Source organism: Hylobates moloch, unplaced genomic scaffold (genome assembly GCF_009828535.3).
Source record: "Hylobates moloch isolate HMO894 unplaced genomic scaffold, HMol_V3 SCAFFOLD_2, whole genome shotgun sequence".
NCBI lineage: Eukaryota > Metazoa > Chordata > Mammalia > Primates > Hylobatidae > Hylobates > Hylobates moloch.
This window is the reverse complement of record NW_026652277.1, coordinates 83,997,564-84,020,215: the sequence shown is the minus strand read 5'-3', so window position 1 is coordinate 84,020,215 and position 22,652 is coordinate 83,997,564. Positions and strand designations below refer to the sequence as shown.

The 22,652-nt window shown below is 35.8% G+C and overlaps 1 protein-coding gene across 1 annotated transcript in view; it reads right to left on the bottom strand.

Moving 5' to 3' along the window:
- The window catches only part of ELOVL4 (ELOVL fatty acid elongase 4), a 35,298-nt gene that overhangs the window by 5,778 nt on the left and 6,868 nt on the right, over positions 1–22,652 (bottom strand). The window contains exons 2-5 of the mRNA XM_032152624.2: positions 8,374–8,561; positions 7,132–7,212; positions 3,790–3,961; positions 1,649–1,776 (exon numbers count right to left, since the gene is read on the bottom strand). Coding sequence (XP_032008515.1) covers positions 1,649–1,776; positions 3,790–3,961; positions 7,132–7,212; positions 8,374–8,561 — 569 coding nt within the window. The remainder of the gene's footprint in view (positions 1–1,648; positions 1,777–3,789; positions 3,962–7,131; positions 7,213–8,373; positions 8,562–22,652) is intronic.

Below are 22,652 nucleotides of genomic sequence, written 5' to 3'. Positions count from 1 at the left end.
ACCACTGCACTCCAGCTTGGGCAACAAGAGCAAAACTCCGTCCCAAAAAAAGAAAAAACTAGTATTTGGATAAAAATTTAGTAGATATTTCAGAATAAATACAAGAAGAACCACTTTCAACTTTAAGAATTTTTAAAAGGAAAAAAGCCCAAAGTGAGATGATTAAAATGAAATAGACTCTGATGTATCAATAAAAGAATGGGTCAAGACATAATGTTAACAAGGGTTAACTTTTTATACAATTAACTTATATGACTAACTGTTGTGGGAACTTCTGGCTTGGAAATACAAACTCAGCATCCTGTTTGAAATGGACAACTGTGGTTTCTCTTTTAAGGATAGCATTCTTCTTAAAATATTAATTATTGATTAAAATAATCAGTATTACTTATTTTAAATATTAAAATAATGTATGCCACGTAAGCTAAAAATTTATACTATATTAAACAACTTTTATAATTTTCCTTGGCAAATATTTAAATTTGAAGAACTTGTGGTTTCACAATGGTTTTCAGAAGCTGCATCACCGAAAAGGGTGTGTATAAGGGTGTGATTGGGTATGGCATCACTCAAGGAGAGCCAGGTGTAGGCTCCAACAAAACAGACAGGACTAATTCACATGATTTTGATCACCTCTTCATTTTCTTAGGTCTGTTTACTACTTACTGAGAGAAATGAATTACACAAACTGTGTTAACAGCTTTTACACAAAAACTGGAGGAAGCTTCCTATACCACTTTGGTTACAAATGAATCCTTCGCACCCAGCATTTCCCAAAAGTTGTACTTCCTGTTTGGTTAGCCAGCTGTTTAGCAACTTAAAGCAAAGATGAATAATATTTCCAACTGTGATTCCACTGATAAAATTGTGCACATGCTATGATTAAACCAAATTATAATAAATTCTAAAGCTTGAAAAATAGTTACCAGGTTGGCTTTGAATTTCCAGTTTGATTACAGGCTAGTGCCTAGCATCTGAAAGATACACTAATGCACACACTCAGATTGCCACAAGCAGTCTTACTAGGGGGATGTGCTGAAAACTGTCTGGACTAAAGACCACCATTTGAAAATATGTGTCTCTGCTCTCTTAAGGACAGTGTTTTAGAGAATTACAAGGAGTTCTCTTGTCCTTATTCCCTTCCTTTGCCCCACCTCTTCCTTGGCTATGTGCTTTCTTTTCAGCTGTATTTTCTAAATACATGAGATATGTTAAAGACTGAAAAATGAAATTAAAAAATTTTTAAGCAAGGACAAGATGAAGAGAGGTAATAAAATTCTAAGTTAAGAAAATCACCTGAAGGGAAAAAATACATATTATTTTTCTATTCATACATAAATCTACGTACTTTGTAGCGTGCTTAGATCTTTAATCTCCTTTCCACAAATATGTTTAGAGGACGTTTTCCTTAGAGGAGGAAGTGCTATGTCTAGTCTTTTAAGGATATTATAAAAACAAAGACTTGCTGGGACCCATAAGTCTATGAATAGGTCGGCTGGAGTCAAGTGGGCATAACTGCAGTGTAGCTAGAGGATAAAGTTAATTTCATAATAGAGCATTGTCTAAAATGACTTTGCACTTTAAAATTAATCAAATTTAAACAATTTCAGTATTTTACCAGAAGAAACTTTGGAAGCATTTAACTCACCAGTTGCAACATAGTCAGGTATCGTTTCCACCAAAGATATTTCTGAATCCATGGGCCAAATGCAGTTAACCCATAGTATGAGTACATAATCACATGGATAAAGGAATTCATCTGGGCTCCAAAAAATGCTTTAGAAAAACAACAGGTAATTACAAGATACAGAAATTTTATTAGGCAGTAAGCCACTGAGATATACAATAAATGAATACACATTTTTTAATATTTAATCTTGAGTACAGATTAGAATCAAAAATATAAAGTAGTACTAATGAAAAAGTTTTCCCTTCAGATTAAGCTAGATATTTTTAAAGTTTAGATTTGAGGTTTTACCATATAAATAAAAATGTATGTTCAAATGCAAAGGACTTTCAAAGTGGTAGGTTTTCAAATGGAGTACTCCAGTGAGCTCAAATAGGCCCAAATGTAGAACTGTTGCCTATGTTACTTTTAATTCTACTATTCTTGTCTTTAGATGTGCCAATATACATATCTACAACAACACAGTACTTATTTCTTAGGTTTCTAAATAGTTTAAAATATGACAGCACTACACACATTGAATAATTCATTTAATATAGATAAATCTACGGAGATATTCCGGTCAGTCAAACTCAATGATATTCTTTCTTTTCAGAATATTAATTAAATCAAGGTATAGATGTAATAATAATTAATTTTGTCATAAAGTGATCTAAGTGTTCAGTTCAGATTTATTAATTTTCTTTTAAAATTACAGAGGTTGCCTTTAACTGTATTGTTTTAAACTGGGCCCCCAATAATATATGTATGAATTCCTAAGCTGCCAATTATCATCATATGACAATGGAAGGCAGCAAGGTGAACTATACTATAATGACTTGTACCCTGGATCCTCCTCAGAGGAATCATCTGCATCAAGCTCAACAATGTGAATCATCCTTAATCTACAGGCATCTGGAAAGACAGGAGGCAGATCTTGGCCAAACTATGCATTTAGATCCTCTTTAACATTAACAAGGCTGTATAAAATTTCCTTTGAATAAGAACCAACAAGACCTATACAGGCTGAGTATTCCTTATCCAAAATGCTCAGGACCAGATGTGTTTCTGATTTCAGATTTTTTTAAACTTTGGAATATTTGCATAGACATAATGATGTGTCTTGGGGATAGGACTCAGGTCTAAATCCAAAACTTCATATACATGTATCCGTTAAACAAAGTTTGTGTACTCTGAACATCAGAAAGCAAAGATGTCACCCATGTGGACATTATCTGTGGTTGTTTGGCATCAACATTATGCTGTACACGGAAAAGGGCTAAGAGGGTCTTTTTTCCCTTAGGTATACTGAATAAAGTGTGTTGCACACTTGCATTTTGACTGTGACCCATCACATGAGGTCAGGTGTGTAATTTTCCACCTGTGGTGTCATGCTGGTGCTCAAAAAGTTTTGAATTTTGGAGCATTTGGATTTCAGATGTTTAGATTAGGGATGTTCAATCTGTATTAGAGCGGGAGTGAGCTATGGGCTAAGATGGAAATCTTCAGATTTGAGGGGCTGTGTCTTGGTTTTCTTTGGATCAGAACTACTAGACCCGTTCCCCATCAAAACATTGTTTTCTACCTTTAGTCTTGGTTTATGCTCATCTCTGGGGCAAATCTTTAGGTATTAAAGTAGTCACAGACAAAAAGCAAAAGTCACACTTGCCTCAAATTTTTTTAAAAATGAAATGATGGCTGGGTGTGGTAGCTCATGCCTGTAATCCCAACACTTTGGAAGGCCGAGGCAGGTGGATCACAAGGTCATGAGATTGAGACCATCCTGGCCAACATGGTGAAACCCTGTCTCTACTAAAAATACAAAAAATTAGCTAGGCGTGGTGGTGTGTGCCTCTAGTCCCAGCTACTCAGGAGGCTGAGGCAGGAGAATCGCCGGAACCCAGAAGGTGGAGGTTGCAGTGAGCCAAGATCGCGCCACTGCACTCCAGCCTGGCAACAGAGCGAGACTCCATCTCAAAAAAAAAAAAAGAAATGAACATGGAAATGATTAACCATGAAGCAAATTAAATGGTAGATCAAGTCAAAGTCCTAGGTTCTCATTGCTTTCCACTGAACACATATATGCAATTAAACGCAAGCAGTATATTCCTGAAAATGCTCACCTTGTCCTCCTGCAACCCACTTAATTCCAATCCACCACAAGGTAAACATCGTACAGTGATGATACACGTGAAGGAAAGAAACTTGGTTGTTTTTCTTTCTCAGAATAAAAAACACTGTATCCAAATACTCAACTCCTTTAGATACAAAGTACCACCACAGAGCAGCAGCTATCTGTAAAAAGGGAAAGTGTGTTATAAACACCAAAATGACACTATTGTATGGGTTTATACTCACTGTAAGTAAGTCCAAAATAAACATTTGTATATTGCACAAAATGTACAAGGCATGGAATCATTAATGGCTAAGTAGGTTTGAAAAACCTAAGCATCTCTCCATGGGGAAAAATAGAAAAGAAAGAGTCCAAAGCTCTATGTATACAGTGCCAATACGTTAGAGAACATCTTCTGTCTATTCCATAGGTAGATGTCACATAGGGTCAAACTGCTGAATACAGAGCTGGAAGCACGTTCAGACTGCTGTGCTTTTCAACTTGGTAGAGGAACTAAGATGTTTACTTTGTAAAATGATTTTAGTTGTTCATGCTTAGCCTACATTATACCTCAGAAAAACTTGCAAGTAAGTTCATGTAGCAATTGGTCTCTACAAGTGTCTGCCTGTCTGCCCACCCTCTCCCCTCACCTCCCCCTCCCCCCACCTCTCCCCACTCACCGCCACCGACTGCACCAACATGTGCAACAACATAAATATCCAATCACAGCAGTTTGTATTAGGTATTAAAATCTTTAAAATAATAAATTGGAATGAACAAATATTTCCCAGGTCATAAATATAATCCTGCTTACATGAATAAGTCTTTTCTTTTCCTGGGCTCTAATTAAGGCACCAGATGGTACAGAAAGATTACATTACATGCTGAGATTAAGGATCCAGTGAGAGGTGACCTCTGTATGTTTTAAAATGTTTTACAAGAATCCTACTGTAACAGTAAACAAAACTTAATTTTTTATGTCAAGTATTTTCTATGATAAGCACCCTATGTGCAAATAACAATTAAGGCAGTACATAACTAAAATCTATTTATAAGCTTTCATGTGTTAGGCCCCTGTCAGATTCATTCACAGACAGGCTTAGGTGTTTTAGAGTTGAAGGATCCCTTTGCATTTTATACATGCACCCAGTGTATGTCATGAGATTTTTGTTTATTTTAGCTTTTGCATTTGAAAAGCAAAATTATAATTTTAAAGTATGGGGAAAGAAGAAACAGAAAGCATATAAGAAACAAAGTATTTACAAACTGAGAATTATTTACTGAATTTACTTGAAAATATCACTAAAAATGATACGAATTGGCGGAAAATAAGCTTGAAATAGTTAACTACTCCCAGCAACACTATAGTTAATATTCACTATTATATTAGTTCTTTAAAATAAAGTAACTGTCACCATTTTGGCCTCGTAAGCTTTAACTAGAAGGAAAGATATAATATCTTATTTTTCCTCTATCTGGACCTCTACATTTGCCACAATTCATATAAAATAATAACAAATAAGTCTGCTTAGTTTGCAAACTGCACTAGATATCTTTAAATAAACTACACCAAAAAGTGATACTTCTTGGCTACATAACAATGAATACAAAAATGAGTCTCTGCATAAAATATTCACTCTATTGCATCCCATATTAGAGAGGAGACGAGAGCGCGAGGAAAATTTCAAATGAAATCTGTTGCAAATCTCAGGTTCTTTATCCTCCTAGATTACAGTTCTCAGAATAGCTCATTTTTTAAAGACTTGAAAATTTACATCTGTAAGTGAGAGTGGTATTTTTAAACCTTTATCCTAAAAATAGTAATATGTTGCCTCATCCAACGGTTTTTCTATGCATACTCCCAGAAGTCAGTCAGTCAAACACTTATCCCTGTTCCCTTCCCTACAGCAAGCCAGAAGTCAGCTCTCCAACTGAAGAGATTCTTTGGCAATAGTTATCAGAAGAAAATTTTTCATAGCCAATACATCTAAAGAGTAGTCTCTCTCATTTTCTCTCAGTCACATCCCAGGTTTTATTTCCTCCTTAGTCATTTGTTTACATGGCTGCTGTCTACCTTCTCACCCTCACTAAAATGCCAGCCCCACAAAGGCAGGGCTTTTCACCCCTATCCCCAGTACTAACATATAGTAGATGCTCAATACATATTTAATGAATAAATAAAACCAACATGACAACCAAACAGGTGATTTTTCATCAGTCCATAAGTCTTCTAATAGGGAAATGAAGCTACGTACATAAAATGGTTAAGTACATTAAAGCAATTTGGTCTCCAGTATTGATGAATACTGATATTTATATATTGTCCACTCCCCATGCCAGGAAACTATTTTTCTCAAGGGAAGCCACTAGATATTATTACTACATATACTATAGGTAACATAAAACATGCTATGTTTTATATGTAATTTCTGGTATGAACCACAGTATATAAGAAGAGTTCAATAAATACTTAATAGAATAAGGTAATCTGTTGTTTCTTTTGCTTAAATTAATGTTAATTTTACTCATGTAAGTGAATGGAAAATAAAATATAATATCTTGTTACTAGTGGTTTTTCTGCAAATATAATTAAAAAACTGAGTTTATGCCAATACAAATTGTTCTATGCCTAATTTCCTAAACATTTCACACTTCACAAAACATTTACTTTTCCTCACTTTCTTAACACATAACTTGGACTCTAAGAGTTTCTATTCTTGACCAAAAACAAACAAACAAAACTCTAAAATAGCATCTTTAAAAGAAACATCACACTTCTTTGCTTTAACAAGTACTGCAGTCTAGTAATTCAATGCATATTCACTCACGCTGCAAAATAAAAAACATTTTTGACATACAAAAACAAATTTTAAATTAAGTACTTTTAAAAAAAACATCGTTTTACTGACTCATAACAATCTAGTATAATTTCACTATCATATTAAAGTACATTTTGCCAGGTGTGGTGGCTCACACCTGTAATCTCAGCACTTTGGGAGGCTGAGGCAAGAGGATCCGTTGCGGCTTGGAGTTCAAGGCCAGCCTGGGCAACATAGCAAGACCCTGTCTCTACAAAAAGTAAAAAAATAGCTAGGCATGGTGGGGCACACCCGTAGTCCCAGCTACTTGGGAGGCTGAGGCAGAAGGATCAATTGAGCCCAGGAGTTTGAGGCTGCAGTGAGCTATGATCATACCACTGCACTTCAGTCTGGGGGACAGAGCAAGAACCTGTCTCTAAATGAATGTTAAAGAACGTGTCTCTTCAAAGAAAGTACATTCTACATTTTCACAGACTGGGGCCTATAAAAATCAAACCACTTTTACTGATTAAGAGTATTTTTAATGTACTTACCCTGACTTCATTAACATTATTAGAATAATCCACACTCTGGCAAATATAGCTATATCCTGCGTTATATGATCCCATGAATAACTGGAAAAAGAGTAATAATATTTGTAGTAAAGTTTTAGTAAATACAGCATTAAAAACACAATTATATACAAAATGTAGCCTTTCAAATTATTTTAAAAGCAATATTTTCTTTAAAAATTTCAAATGCATTAAAAATTTCATGCATTCCAATTGCTAGAGGTTACTGTGCATTAATTTGTTCTATAATTAAAATCTAAATTAAAAACCACATGTAACTTTTATACTGAATATTGACTCTATCTATTAAATACTTCACAGCATTAAGAGAAATTTTTATTGCTAGGACTCAGATTTCAAAGTTGTCCTACCTTAACTGGTTTCTATGTTTGATCCAGAGAGGTTTACATCTAACAAATTAGGTACAGGTGTCCAAATAAATTAAAGTGTTTATGAAGCTGAGACTCGAGGCTAAGTTTTCAATTAAAGAAATATTTCTTTTTCTAAGAAGAGTTATTGTTTATTTTCCTAGCATTACTAGTCAGTTCTCTGGGATCATACAGAATTTTAATGAGTCTCTTAGGAAACAAATTCTTTATACTTATGCAATTTAAAAAATGGCTGTGTCAATCTAGCCTTTAGGATTTCCTTTGAAAATGTCGTGGAGAATTTGCTAGTGCCCAGAAAAGTATATAATGATTAGTAACAACAGCTATATGGTAGTTAATTCATTTTAATTCCAGCCCAAAATACAACATTACATAATAGGATTTACTTGAAATTGGCACATTTTGATCAGTTACCAAACCAGAAACTACTGAATAAGAATTATAAATAAATAGCTGCTACTGTTTACCGAGTGCTTAATACGTGCCAAACACTATGCAAAAATTATCTTACTTAACTCCGATAATAACCCGAGATGGTAGGTATTTAAGTGGGGAAAACAAGGCTAAGAAAAGTTAAATAACTTTCAATGCCAGAACAGCTAATAAGGGTTATTTTAGAATCCAGTTGGTCTTATTCAAAATTCCATTTTAAACAACTGTCCTATACCTCATGTTTAATATTTTTGTTATTCAAAAGTGAAAAATGTCAAAAATGTACTTTTAGAGTAGCTAACAGTAATGTCTGGGTAAAATATTACAATGATGGTTTCACACATTCTCATTTTTAAATTTCCAATAACCTTGGAAAATTATTAAAGTGATCTTAAAAACATACCTCTCTGAAGATAAAAAGGTTAAGCAAAACCATCCCAAAATTATAGATAATGAGCACTAGACGCATCTGAAAAGGTTCTCGGTCCTTCATCCATTTTGGACCCAGCCACACAAACAGGAGATAAAGAGTGCTTATACTTAGTGTAGGCCAAGGAGACTGCATCAGAGGCCAGTTTTCCACACGCTTATCTATAGAGAGAACAAAATACCATAAAATTCATTAATCAATAAATGTTTTATAAAATGCACTTTTTAGGAATCAAGATGTTTCAACTTAATTTCCTAATTTGACCAAATATGGATCACTATCCTTTGAGTCCCAACAAAAAATACATGGTATAAAAACCAAAGAAACAATACTGACTCCTGCAAGTGGCTTTTGAAAATTATGCTTCATTACTTATGTCACACATTATGTTTTACAGAGACCCTAGAGAACAAAAACAAGAAATAAAGCTCACTAAAAACAGAGGTGGTTATTTTGGGATGAAAAGTTAATGAAAAACTTCATACACAGAAAATAAATATGTTAAGGAAACATTTGTCTTCCATATTATACATGTGAAATTTATCAGGGCAGCTTGGAGGCTGCTCTGTGTGTCCACTCCTAAAGAAGGCAAGAATGTAACTGGAGAGGTACAGGGCGATGGTAGCCATTTGCTGAAATATCTCGAGACACTGAAGACAAGAGTACAGGAGCACTGAGAGATTAAGTTAGGGTTCATTACAATTCTATAATGTATTTAAACAGTCACCATATTCAAGACATTTTTCTAATTTTTTCATTGACAGTATGCACCTATTTTATTCCCATGAATAACTAACTTGAATGTTTTTCTCTAGAGCTGTAAATCACATAACTTACATATGCGTAACTATATATATGCAACACATTATTTTACTTAAAATGAATTGGTTGTCCAGCATATTCAAATACGCAACCATAAATCAATTTTATAATGGAATGCTGCCACAAGTAAAACATTTCTTAAACAAGCATGATAATGAAATATGGATGGGATTAACAAAAATTCATCTTTTAACACATTGTAAAAATATATTAATATTAATTTTTATATTTCTAAAAGCTAAACAACAGTTGAAGGTTGCAAATCTAATTTCTAGTTTATTCTTGGCAATGCAAAACATTTTATGTCGTATTTTGAAGAAATAATGTATTTTTAAAGTAGTAAAAGAAAATTCAACTTCTTAGAACCAACCTAAATGAATTTAACTTAATTGTTGATTATAATAACCCCCTATTTAAACTGTCATTTTTACTAAAGGCTGTATATGCAAAATGCTTCTGGATTAGTGAACTAGGTATTAAAATATCTTACTTAAAAAATTAGTCTGTGTCTATATACTGTCAATAGACAATAAGATACAAGATATAAAACACAATATTTAATCAAACAATTTGCAAAGTCAGAAAATGACACAACAACTATGCTTTTAATGAAATCAGAGTTGTTAAGAAGGTGAGCTATTCCTTGATGACTCGTGATATGGGAAAAAAAGGTGATAATGACTTGAAAGAAAAACACATATGGGAACCAGGAAAACAGAAAAATTGATTTTATTTCATAGTTTTAAAAGGAGGTCTACTATTCATAGAGATTATGGCTGTATCACTCAAATCAAACACATTTCAGAGTTAAAAATAAACCAATATATTTGAACCATAGGAGAGATGGTAAACCTCTCACAAGGAGGAAATGACTTAAAAGATGGCGCGGCTGACTTTTGTTAAAAAGGCATTGTGCCACTAAGGTCTTATCAGTGACTGGTCACTTTTCTTAATGGCATTTTATCATTTTATGTTCATTATCATTCTATGACCATATCTTTCTATGCTAAAGGCCCCCTATAAAACATGAGGTGTGCATCTACTTAGGTATTTCTTTTTCTATATTATAGAAAAAAAAAGATTTAGACAAACCCCCTATATTATAGAAGAAACATTTAGACAAACTCTCTGTTCTAGGTCACAGAGAAGGAGTTGCTGTGGTATCCTGTTCTTTTCCACAAACTTTAAGGCAGGTGCTGTTTTTCCCATGAGACTTATACAAAGAGCAAAAGTACTCTGATTAATGCCATACTCCATGTAACAAAGAAACGAAGATAAATGTAGCTGTGAGGAGATTTTAATTTCTAATATCATAGATTATCTCTCACCCTTACCACATAGAGAATTCCTACTGATTTCAAAGAAAGTTCTAAGTAGCGGGTAGAAAAAAAAAACTTAAAGAAATAGGTCGAAACCTCTGCCAGAAATTAAGAGTAAATAAAAGTGCTCAGGAAGTAACAGAGGCATCAGAGAAAGTACACAAGACCCTACCAGTAAGTAGACTGGTGACTGGGGTTTTTTCTTTTTTTTTAAGAGATGAGGAGTCTCATTCTATTGTCCAGACTAGAGGGCAGTGGTGCACACATGGCTCACTGCAGCCTCCACCTCCAGGGCTCAAGTGATCCACCTGCCTCAGCCTCCTGAGTTGCTGATGTCACAAATTATGAGTAAATAAAAATGCTCATTCTTTTTTATATATAGTGTGGTGCACTGTATTGTTCTCTCATTCAACAGAGAATTTCCAAAAGAGAGAAGGAAAGAGGCACTAGGAAGAAGCCACCATGACCAGCTGACTGGCTGAGTTCTAACACTGACTCTGCTACTGTGCATAGGACCTTAGGAGCACAATCTATCTTCATTCCCTCCATCTATAAAACTGGATGGCAAGTAGGTGAACTAGATTAGTGCTTCTCCAGTTTCAATGAGAAAACGAATCACCAGGTTGGGGAGGGGGGTGGCTGAGCATGGTAAAAATGCAGATTTTGAGACAGTGGGTCTGATATACAGCCCATTTCTTTTCTTTTCTTTTTTCTTTTTTGAGACAGAATCTCGTTCTGTCACCTAGGCTGGAGTAAAGTAGCATGATCTCCATCCACTGCAGGCTCGGCCTCCTAAGCTCAAGCCATACTCCCACCTCAGACTCCCAAGTAGCTGGTCCTACAGGCACACGCCAACACACCCTACTAATTTTCGTATTTTTTGTAGAGACAGGATTTTGTCATGCTGCCTAGGCTGGTCTCAAACTCCTAAACTCAAGCAATCCATCCACCTTGGCCTCCCAAAGTGTTAGGATTACAGGTGTGAGCCACCATGCCCAGCCCATGCAGCCCATTTCTAAGAAGACTACATTTTCCAGGAAGCTCTAACTGATACTATGCCATTATTCCATGGACCATCCCCTTTTGAGCAATAACAAACTAGATGATCATTTAGGTTTATTTTAACTTCTGAAAATTGTTACTTTTAAAAATAATTATTAGGAAGAAGAATAGACTAACGGTGAGAAAAACTGGATCAAGAAAATTTTAACTGGTCAGGGGACGCATTTTGCATGACCAGGGCACCTGCACATGTTACTATTCCGTTACAGCACTCATTACACTGTCCAGTGACCTTCTTTTAAACTGTTTTCTCCCTGAAAAGAGGGGCTGAGTGTTTCATTCTTGTATTGCAAGGCCTATCAAAGTACCTAAAAATATATTTGATGAATAAATAAAGAGTAGATAATTTTTTCACATTATTCCTCTATTCTCTATCCTTTCTGCCAAATCCAAAAGTACATTTGTTGATATTCAAGGTTTCCTCAGTGTCCAAGAACCCTTCCTACAGCTTTTCCCAGATCCTCCTCTGTGTTGGCATAATAACTTTATCCTCAAGTCAACAACTCATCAACCCAGTATTTAGTGAATATGTGTGCTCTATAAAGCTCAATGACTTTTACTTCATTCCTTACTCCAGGGGAAAAAAGCAATGCCCTCACTTCTTTGCCCAACAATGCAAGGCATGCATTCATTCAACAACCACTTAACAAATCCCTGTTTTCAGCCTATAAAAGGCCACATTTTACACCATACCCTTCTCAAATTAGCCCTTCTAGTTCAGAAGGGTCAGAGAGCTTTAAAAAACTCAGCCTCCCAGTATTATCATGGAAGCTATAGTAACTGTCAACCCCTAATCCACAGCATAACAATTCCCAACCTTTTAATAATATTTGGATGAAATTCCTCCATGTCTTTACATGTTATAATACTATACAAGTTATGTTTGTCTTTCTGCATGTATTTGCATTAATATTTCCTTTAGTGCTTCTGATGAGATGCAAATATTCTATATTTCTTTCATATGTTTCCTTTTCCACTAAAAAAGGCTGCGTCACAATAGTGCCATACAATGATATGAAAATTCACCATTACTAACAGTTCCACCTAAGTTTTGAACCAAAAAAACGTTGGGGGACTAAAACAGTAAAGGAAAATCATGAATACTAATGCTTCATGTATTTTATGTAAACTTTAAATACATTAAATTATCCGTATTTTCATTAACTCAAATGTTTAAAAATATATATTAATATTTTACAGCTAAATTAAATCCTCTAATTCATTTGGGCTATGTATTGAATCCAAATGTAGATTATACATATTAGTGTGACAGGAGATACATTTCTATTATGTTGTCAACATCCTAATCCTACACAGTTATCAGTGGGATTCCATGTCATGAATTCACTAAGAAAAAAGACTGAAAACTTCGACTAAAATCCTACCTCTCCTACCCCCAGTGAAGTCCAACCCTGTCACCAAATAGTACAAAGATCCAAATACATTTTATGTAGCATTCTTGGGAATTTCTCTTTAGAAAGTTTTGGTGGGGTGGAGGGGGAATCAAAAATGACACAAATATAAATGGACTCTTGTCAAATTTATCAAATTATCCAATCTGTTTATCAAATTATTTTTATATTTTATACTATTAATATGCTTATTAACATGTTTGTACCTTCATGTGTTAATAAATTTGCTCTTATTTTGAGCCTATTAACAATTTTAAGCCTTTCATGTTGTCATGTAAACCTTTATCTAAAGTAGAATCATAAAATTTTAGATTTAGAAATGATCCCTTTATCTTAAAAATGCGATTCAGAGAGGTCAAGAGACTTGCCACTGCAGGTAAAGCAAGAGCCTCGTGTAACCTAGCAGCTGTTGGAGGCACTACTCAATCACCATGTACTTTAATCTTAAGGGAGAAAATTTCCCATCGTTTTTTTCTGAATTATAGGTACAAATGCTATATTTTAAGACTGTTCTTTCAAGGGAAAGAAAATAAGACAGACTTTTAAAAGTTCCCTCAATAGAAAGAATGACAAGAGTTACTCAAAGGAGCCAAGTCTTACACTTCATTAGGTGCAGCATCTGGCAGACCTGGACCAGGATCATGAATGCTTCAGAGCCATGACACAGAATAAGGGAAAAAGACTAAAGACTAAAGCCTAGAAAAGAGAAAGAGGCCTCGGCAAATACAAAGAGAACTTATGAGAAATCAGATTTAATCTCCATTTTCAGAGAGCGGAATTAGAACCAACATAAGTTATAGGAAAGTAAATTTCACCTGAATTCAGGAAATTTCTAACCAGTGGGTCTTTCCCTTTTGTACATAGCAGGAGCTGTCTCCTTTGGTAATGGGTTCCCATCATAGTTTGGAACGAAATTTAAGCAAACCTAAAGCCAAATATTACAGCAAATTGAGCTCAGGAGCAAAAGCCTTTATTTTAATTATGAGAATTACTAAGGCACATTACACCTTAACCCTTGTGGACCTTTAAAGAGTTAATAAATAGCTTGTAATGAAAATAATTTGAGACTGATTTATAAAGCTTATCCCAAGTGGGACTGATTTAATGTGGTCAGCAATCACACAATTTTATCTTTATTAAAAGGCTACATAATAATTATATAACTATGTGTTTGTCAAAATTCAAAAACTGTTCACTAAAAAGAGTCAATTTTACTATTTGCATATTATTCCTTTATAAAAAATGAGGGGGCCGGGTGCAGTGGCTCACGCCTGTAATCCCAACACTTTGGGAGGCCGAGGCAGGCAAATCACTTGAGGTCAGGAGTTCAAGACTAGCCTGGCCAACATGGTGAAACCCTGTCTCTACTAAAAATACAAAAGAAAAATTAGCCGGGCATGGTGGCGTGCGCCTGTAATCCCAGCTACTCAGGAGGCTGAGGCAGGAGAATTGCTTGAACCCGGGAGGTGGAGGTTGGAGTGAACTGGGATCACGCCACTGCACTCCAGCCTGGGTGACAGAGAGAGAAAGAGAGACTCCTTCTCAAAAAATAAAAATAAAAAAAAAAAAGAGTGGTCCACTTGAAATGGGGTTTCCCTTGAATACCTTCCACCAATAAGTTTTTACTCTTAATCTGATTTTTATCTTAAGATCCCATAGCATGGTGGAATAGATGGAACAGACTCCAAAGTCATATACTCCTTTGCAGCAAAGTGATTTTGGCCAGATCACTTGGTCCCTGACCTCTCAATGCTCAACTAGAAGAGGAAGAGACAGACGTGAGAATTCAACTGCTATGCAGTGTGATGAGTGTAATGTCAGAGGAGTGTCTTATGTACAGTGGTAGGACAGAAAAGGGGAGAAGGCAGGGTTTAAACAAAGACATTTGAACTTCTTTTCAAAGAAGAGGAATTTGACAAGCAGACAGGGAGAAAAGTCTTTTTTCAGGGGGCAGAATTAGAAAGACCTACAAAGGTTCCCTTAGTACAATGACAAGAGATATGCAAATGAGAATATCTGAATACCCTGAGAGAACTGAATGTATAAACAGCCCAGAAGTAGAAATAAAACAATCTGGAAATTAAGCAGACGTGATGGAGCGGATATATACAAAGGAAGAGGGCAGGAAATGACTGTGATGATCCCCTAGGAGGTCTTACAAACTACACTGAGGATGCTGGAATTTATCATGCAGATAATGAAGAGATATTTGATTGTTTTTGTTTGTTTGTTTGTTTTGAGACTGGGTCTGGCTCTGTTGCCCAGATTAGAATGCAGTGGCATGATCTCAGATGACTGCAGCCTCCACCTCCAGGGCTTAAGCGATTTTCGTGCCTCAGCCACCCAAGTAGCTGGGACTACAGGTGCATGCCACAACACCCAGCTAATTTTTGTGTTTTTTGTAGAGATGAGGTTTCACCATGTTGCCCAGGCTGGCCCTGAACCCCTGAGCTCAAGCAACCCACCTACCTCAGCCTCCCAAAGTGCTGGGATTACAGTCATGAGGCACCACGCCCAGCCAGTTTTGGCTTTTAAAAGATCATGGTAGAGGCAGTGGGGTGTGGACTGAGGGGAAGGGGATATGTCAAGAGGCAGGAAAACCAGCCGCATCAGTGGTTCTCAACTCTTGTCTACTACTAGACTACCCACGTAAGAATCATGTGCTTGTTAAAATTACAGATGCCCAGGTCCTACCCCAGACCTACTGAATCGAAGTCTCTGTGGGTGGGACTGGACACTATGATCTGAGCTCCCCTGGGTGATTCTGACAGGCAGGCAGACTTGGAGACCACCAGAATGTAAGAGATGATGGAAACCTGGGTCAGGGAGCTGCGCCGGCAATGAACAGGATAGGTAGATACGAAGGTTTCATGGGTAAAATCTACAGACTCCACGACTGTTGTGGATGTGAGAAAGAGAGGCAAAGAAAAGTTCAGGATTACTCCCAGATTTCTGGTCTAGATGGCAACACAGACAGTGAAGTCATGATCCAGAACAGAGTAAAGGAAGAGGAGCAGATCTGGGAGAAACTGATCAGGTGAATGTTAAACATCTCGCATCTGAGCTACTTTTGGGACAGCTAGGTGGAGGCGTCCAGTAGCCTCTGGAGCTGCAGAGGAACTGCCAGGGCTGTGGACACACAGAGGGGTCACTGACAATCACACCAGAGTTTGAGGTCACAAGGGAAGGAGCCGGTACAGTGAGAGAATAACATGAAAAAGGAATGACTCTGAGGACAGTTGAAGATGAGTGGGTGAAATGGCAGCAAATAAGCCAGAGAGGCAGGAAAAGAGAAAACCATGTCACAAAGACCGAGAAATTTCCAAAAGGAAAGGGTGCAGAACAGAATCTATAGCTGGAGAACCAACTGTTGTTCCCTTTTCTTTTTTTAATGAGGAAATACTTACTTCATAGGGTTAAGATGTGATAACTAAATGAACCAAAGTATGTGAAGGTTCCCAGCACACATGGACACCACGACGTCATGCATTCCCTTCTGCTGCAGCCTATTCTCTCCCAAATTTACATCTTCACAAGTATGTCTCATGTCAGAGATAATCTGAGCCCCTCCCCTTAAAAGTCAAGCCCCTCAATGTCTTCCAGGATTTTTCTTCTCAACCTAGAGAGTTCTATATTCTGAATATGGACTCTGAAATCAGACTTACCAGCATTAGACTGCTCACTTACCAGCTGAATAAACCCAAGAAGTTACTTAGTGCCCCTGGCCTTATAGATGATAGCAGGGCTGTTGTGAGGAATAAAACAATATGTATACAGCATCTGACACAGTGTCAGAGCTCAATAATTTTTGGCATTTCATTATTATTGACACTGATCAACCACTAAATCCTCCTCTATCTTCAAAGAGAAGAGTTAAACCAAATTAAATAAAGATTACCATGAATAATTAAACTTAGAAGAGTTTACACTGAGAAGAAAAAAACATTTTATGACATAGACTGAGAAGACATTTTATAATTCTGTATTTATTTATTTAAGAGATAAAATATATAAAAATTCTCACTCTGATTTTTAAAATTATTTAGAGAGGCTATTTTTAAAAACTCCTTTTCATGACAATATAAACCAGATTTTAATAAATAATAAAATGCCTGTAATCTAATAGTTTTCAACTAACCCAGGTAACTTCTACTTAATATACAAACAACTATAACTAATACTTACAACAAATTATCAGTATGTTTATTAAAGCAACTTCCTTAAAAACCTCTAATAGACCTATTTTTTTTTCTGATTTCTTTTAAAGCTTTTTGCAACTCAGGATCTCCACCAGTCAGAACGAACTATCTTCCCCAAGTAAGCTAAGCTAGTAAAGTTTTACTATAATCTCCCAAAAGAAAAAACAGTAATTAAAAAAATTTTAGAACATCCAAACCCCTAGAAGAACTAAACAAAAGGTATACAAGAATACAGTAGGAAATCATCTTAGATGATAGCAAGGGGAGTCACATGGAGCAGAGGCAGCTTGATACAGGGAGAGGGACAAGACTTGAATTAAAAACCTAAATTCTAGCTCTGTCGTTTATTTTCTAGCCCCATGATTATGAACCTGAAACTCAGAGCCACTATTTTTGCATGTGTAAAGTGAAGGCGATAATAAGATTAACCAAATCATTGGTGCTTTTGATTCAGGTAAAATGAGCAACAGTTACTGATCAATATAATATGGTTCTAGAAGACATACAAAATTCCTGTTAGGATAAAAAATAATTAAATCTAAATACATCTATCATTTGATTTTTACATTAATAACTTAAGCACGTTTAAAAATTCTTCTTTTTCCATAACAGTACACAGCAGTAGATTGCAAAACAAATTAGGAATACTCCATTCCCTTGTTATTCAAAGTAGAGTCCATGCACCAGCAGAAAAGCATCACCTGGAACCTTACAAGAAATGCAGAATCTCAGGCCTCACCCCAGAACTACTAAATCAGAATCTGCATTTTAATAAGATTCCACAGTGACTTAACACATTAAAGTCTAAGGAGCACTGCTCTGGTCTACTCAGAAATGTGAGCCTACTTTCACATGTAATTAAGTCACAAAATAAAGTTGGCTTGATTTCTTCCTAGATTCTATCTGAATAAATCAGCCACTTCCTCATCTTCTAAAACCATCTATATTTGTTTAATCTACCATAAACAAAAGAAGAACACGAGTCTAACAATCGCTAAATATTGAGCAGCCTCAGGAGTATATTCAAGACACCAAGAAGTCTGTACTATATTATTCCCTAAAACTATCCATCCTTTAATTTGTTAAAACCAACAGTTGCAAATTAATTCCTTTTTTTTTAAACATCTGGCTACTGATCACCACTAATATACTAAGTGATATTGAAAATCCATTTGCCTTTACTGATTACACAAAAAGGTTACCTATTAGTATGTCACACTGTACAGTGCAAGTACCCCAAAGGGTAACTGTAGTCTTTTTCTTAAGGAAACAGTCAATGTCTTCCTCCATTTCTTGTAAATGTCATGAGGGCCAATGTTACAGCCCTTGTTCCTTGCTGTATCTTTGTAACAATGCTAGGTATGTATGAGTCTTCAAAACATTTGTTAAAAGAAATTTTCAATGAAAACTGTAGACAACGGTTGTCAAAAAGAGTCTGGGAAAGAGCTTATTTCTAACAAATGGAGTAAACTGTATACACCTTAAAGGCCTCTCCTAGGTTCAAATCTAAAATGTGATGCTTAAGATATTCCTCAAGCCATGTCTATCAGTGAGGTGAAAAAGGCAGAACTACAAGAGAAGGGCCCTTCAAATACAACTGGACAAATGAGGCAGGTAATGAACAATCTGAGATACACTCTAGAAATAAATAGATTCTGAAGGTGGTGGGTGAAGAACAGTATGATCAGTTTCCTGTATAGTCAGCATAATTGTCAGGGAAAATTTCTGTTCTAACCCCTATGTACTCAAAAAAGAGGATGGAAGGTTTGAGTTTGGAAGAGCACCTGGATGAATGGGAGGAAAGGGTAGCTTTTGCAGAATGCAGGGGTAGACAAGGCAGAAGCTGGGCTAAAAAATGGCAAAGAAGTCAGAATGTGATGGGCAGACAGGAGGGAACAGAGACCTTCACCACTGAAAGAGGGGAAAGCTGCAATGTCACCAGGTATGAGGGAGCAGGTGCCCTGAGAGTCATTCAGCACAGGGTTAAAACAAGATGTTTCGTCTAACTCAGTTCTATAACAGTTACCCAAGAGCCTGAAAGAATGGAGGACAGAGTTAAAAAGCAGAGGGAAAAAGAATTTTTGTTGCAAGTTTGCCTGAATAGAGATCATAATAATGGCGGAAAGTGAGAGAAATTATAAAATTTCCTAGAGCAAGCAAAAAATAAGAACAGATTCAGAAGCTGTAAAGGAGAAAAGACAGTTAACACAGATGAGAGAATCAATGTGTGATTCAAGCTGAAGCCTGGTTACCCTGGGATTTAATTTGACAGGGTTAGTATTAGATGAATCAGGTTCAGGGAAAGTCAGTTTACTCACCTGGAAAATGGGGATAATAACAGTACCTAGCCCAATGGAACATGAGGACTAAATGTGATAATACATATAAAGCACTGGACACAGTGCCTGATACTTAGTAAGCATCCAATCAATGTTCACTATTATTACTGGGCAATAAAATGGTATTTATTGAATAAATAAGTAGGCTATGTTGCATTATAAAAAGGTGACTGTTGGGAAGGAGAAAGAGCTTGATCCTATTCTAGCTCTGTTACTTTCTAGCTATGTAGCTTTGAGTCTATTTCTTCATCCATAGATGGTTAAATAATATCTAACTTATAGAGATGATCTGAAAATTAAATATAAGGTGTATAAAATACAGTACTACAGCATCTTAAAATGGTCCTATACTAAATGCTCAATAAATGGTAGTGAGTTTCATCACGTGCAGATGATATCTGGTTTCAAACTCCTGACCTCAATGATCCACCCGCCTCGGCCTCCCGAAGTGCTGGGATTACAGGCGTTAGCCACTGCACCCAAGTGCAGGTGATGTCTAAATGCATAACTTCAGAAAATGGCCTATTCACAAAAGCCAGTTCATAGCGGAAAAGGAGACAATTTCAAGGGAGAAAATATATCTCGAGAGAGAGCTGAAGAATGTCGCCTCGTTTCCTGGAAGCCAAGATCAGAATACAAGTAGTTTCCTTCTCTCCCTGTTTCCAAATTTTGCTGGGCTTCTCAGAAAAAGTAGCCATAAAACTTAATCTGGGAGTTCCAAGTTCAACCATCCACCTGCTGCTGCCAATGAACTCAAAGCTTTAAGAAAATTGAAACAGTGTTTCCCTTGAGCAAAAAAGATGGAAGATACCATTAGAGTGTGTGAGTGTGTGAGTTAATGGGAACTTTAGCCAAAATCTTCCCTTGACTCTAACAGTGCTATAAGTTGAATAGACACTGGGTAAAATACTGTTAGTCCTGAATGAATTTCATTATCCTTTCACTAACAAGTTTCTAGCTCTTGTATTATGCAATTTGGCAAATACTTTCATAATTCACTTTGAATACCCTTTTTTTAAACAATCCTACACCATCATATGGAAGTTAACCATCTTCTCAGGCTAAATATCACATTTTGTATTCTACATATATTCACATATTTGTGTATGTATATAGTATATGAATAAATATCACTTTGTAGTTTAATCTCATATACCAGCCTTTATAGTACCTTTGAATATTTAGATGTCTTTCTTTAGATGATCTCTGGTAATATTATCACTTTGTTCAGATTTAATATTCTAAATAGTGATACTTTGTAGATAACAGTAAAAGAAAAGGTAAAATAAAAGAGAAACATAGATTACAGGCCTGATTATTTCTTTCTTGCTTGGCTAGTGTGACGGGAAGACAAGAGCACTGGGCTAGGGACAAAACAACCGTGCAACTCATTTGCACTATAGTGACCACCTACAAAAGTTACTTCTGTAAATCTCAAGGACTTCTAAATACATGGAAAAAATGCCTTCAAGGCCTATCTCCCAGAGTTATTGTGAAGTTCTTGGTAAAACTATAAAGCAGAATACAAAGCTGAAGTTTTCTTTCTTGTTATTTGCTACTTTCTAGCCACTTGGATTTTTTTTAAGCCAACAGCTATATAGTCTCTTTACAAAGTCATTTTACTTTAAATTGAAAAAATAAAGAAGAATTGACTGTTTTACCATTGAGCACTGAAGAGATCATTTCTACAGGTGCTAATGTATTAATTTTATAATATATGAAATTCTTGCATTGTGGTAAAAAGAAAAGCAATAACATAAAATATACCATCTTAATCATTTTTAAGTGTACAGTCCAGTATCATTAAGCATATCCATATTGTTGTGAATCTCTGGAACTCTTCTATCTTGAAAAACTGAAACTCTATACCTATTAAACAAGTCTTCAGTTCTCCTTCTCCCCAGGCCCTAGCAAACATCTTTCTACTTTGTTTCTATTAATTTGACTACTTTATTTATTTATTTATTTATTTATTTATTTATTTATGGGGCCACGATCTTACTCTGTCACCCAGGCTGGAGTGCAGTGGCACAATTATGATTCACTGAAGCCTTCACCTCCCACGTTCAAGTGATCCTCCTCCCTCAGCCTTCTCAATAGCTGAGACTAGAGGCATATGGCACCATGCCTGGCTAATTTTTAATATTTTTTTGTTGCCCATGTTGGTCTTGAACTCCTGGGCTCAAGTGATCCTTGAGCCTCCACCTCCCAAAGTGCTAGGATTATAGGCATGAGCCACTGGGCCCAGCCTGAATTTGACTACAGTAGAGGGTCCATATAAGTGGAACCATAATGCCAAATACATAATTATCTTTTTGTGACTAGACTATTTCACTTAGTATACAAGGTTCATCTATGTTGTAGCACATGTCAGAATTTCTTTCCTTTTTAAGGCTGAATAATATTCCATTGTATGTACATACCACATTGCGTTTATCCATTTATCCATCAATGGACATCTGGGTCGTTTCCACCTCTTAACTACTGTAAATAATGCTGCTACGTACATGTGTGAAAAAATATATAAAATTAGTTAAAAACACACATCTGTGCTCAAGTTTTTGTTTGATAAGTGAATAAAAATGAAAACAGAAAAGCTTGCTCCTTGGAATTCCGCAGTTCAAAATCACAAATGCTTTTATGTGATTACACCTGCCAGTGAGTAACTGATTCCCTCAATGGACTAATGCATTTGTCTTTCCAATTCCAAAAATGTTACTCTAATACAATATAATCAGAAATAAAACATTACACTAAGGGATTTGTTTACAAATGGTAATATTTCATGAAGAAAAATATGTGGCAGAAGATTTTAAAAATTTGTATTTTGATTAGTTAAGGAACATACTTATACCAAAACCATTTAGTTTCTTTTGTTTTCTCTTCTGTAACACCTACATATTTTTATCAATTTTATAAAAATCTTAAGCCATACTTCTAAACTTAAGTAAAAAATGCTCATGTATAAAGTGTTTATAATAGAAAATCATTTGTAATGATATATGTTAAAATTTCACATTTTCTATTGGAAAAATATGAAGACTGAGTTTAGACTGATATCTAGGCTGCTGTTTTAGGAGATGTTATAAGGATTCAATA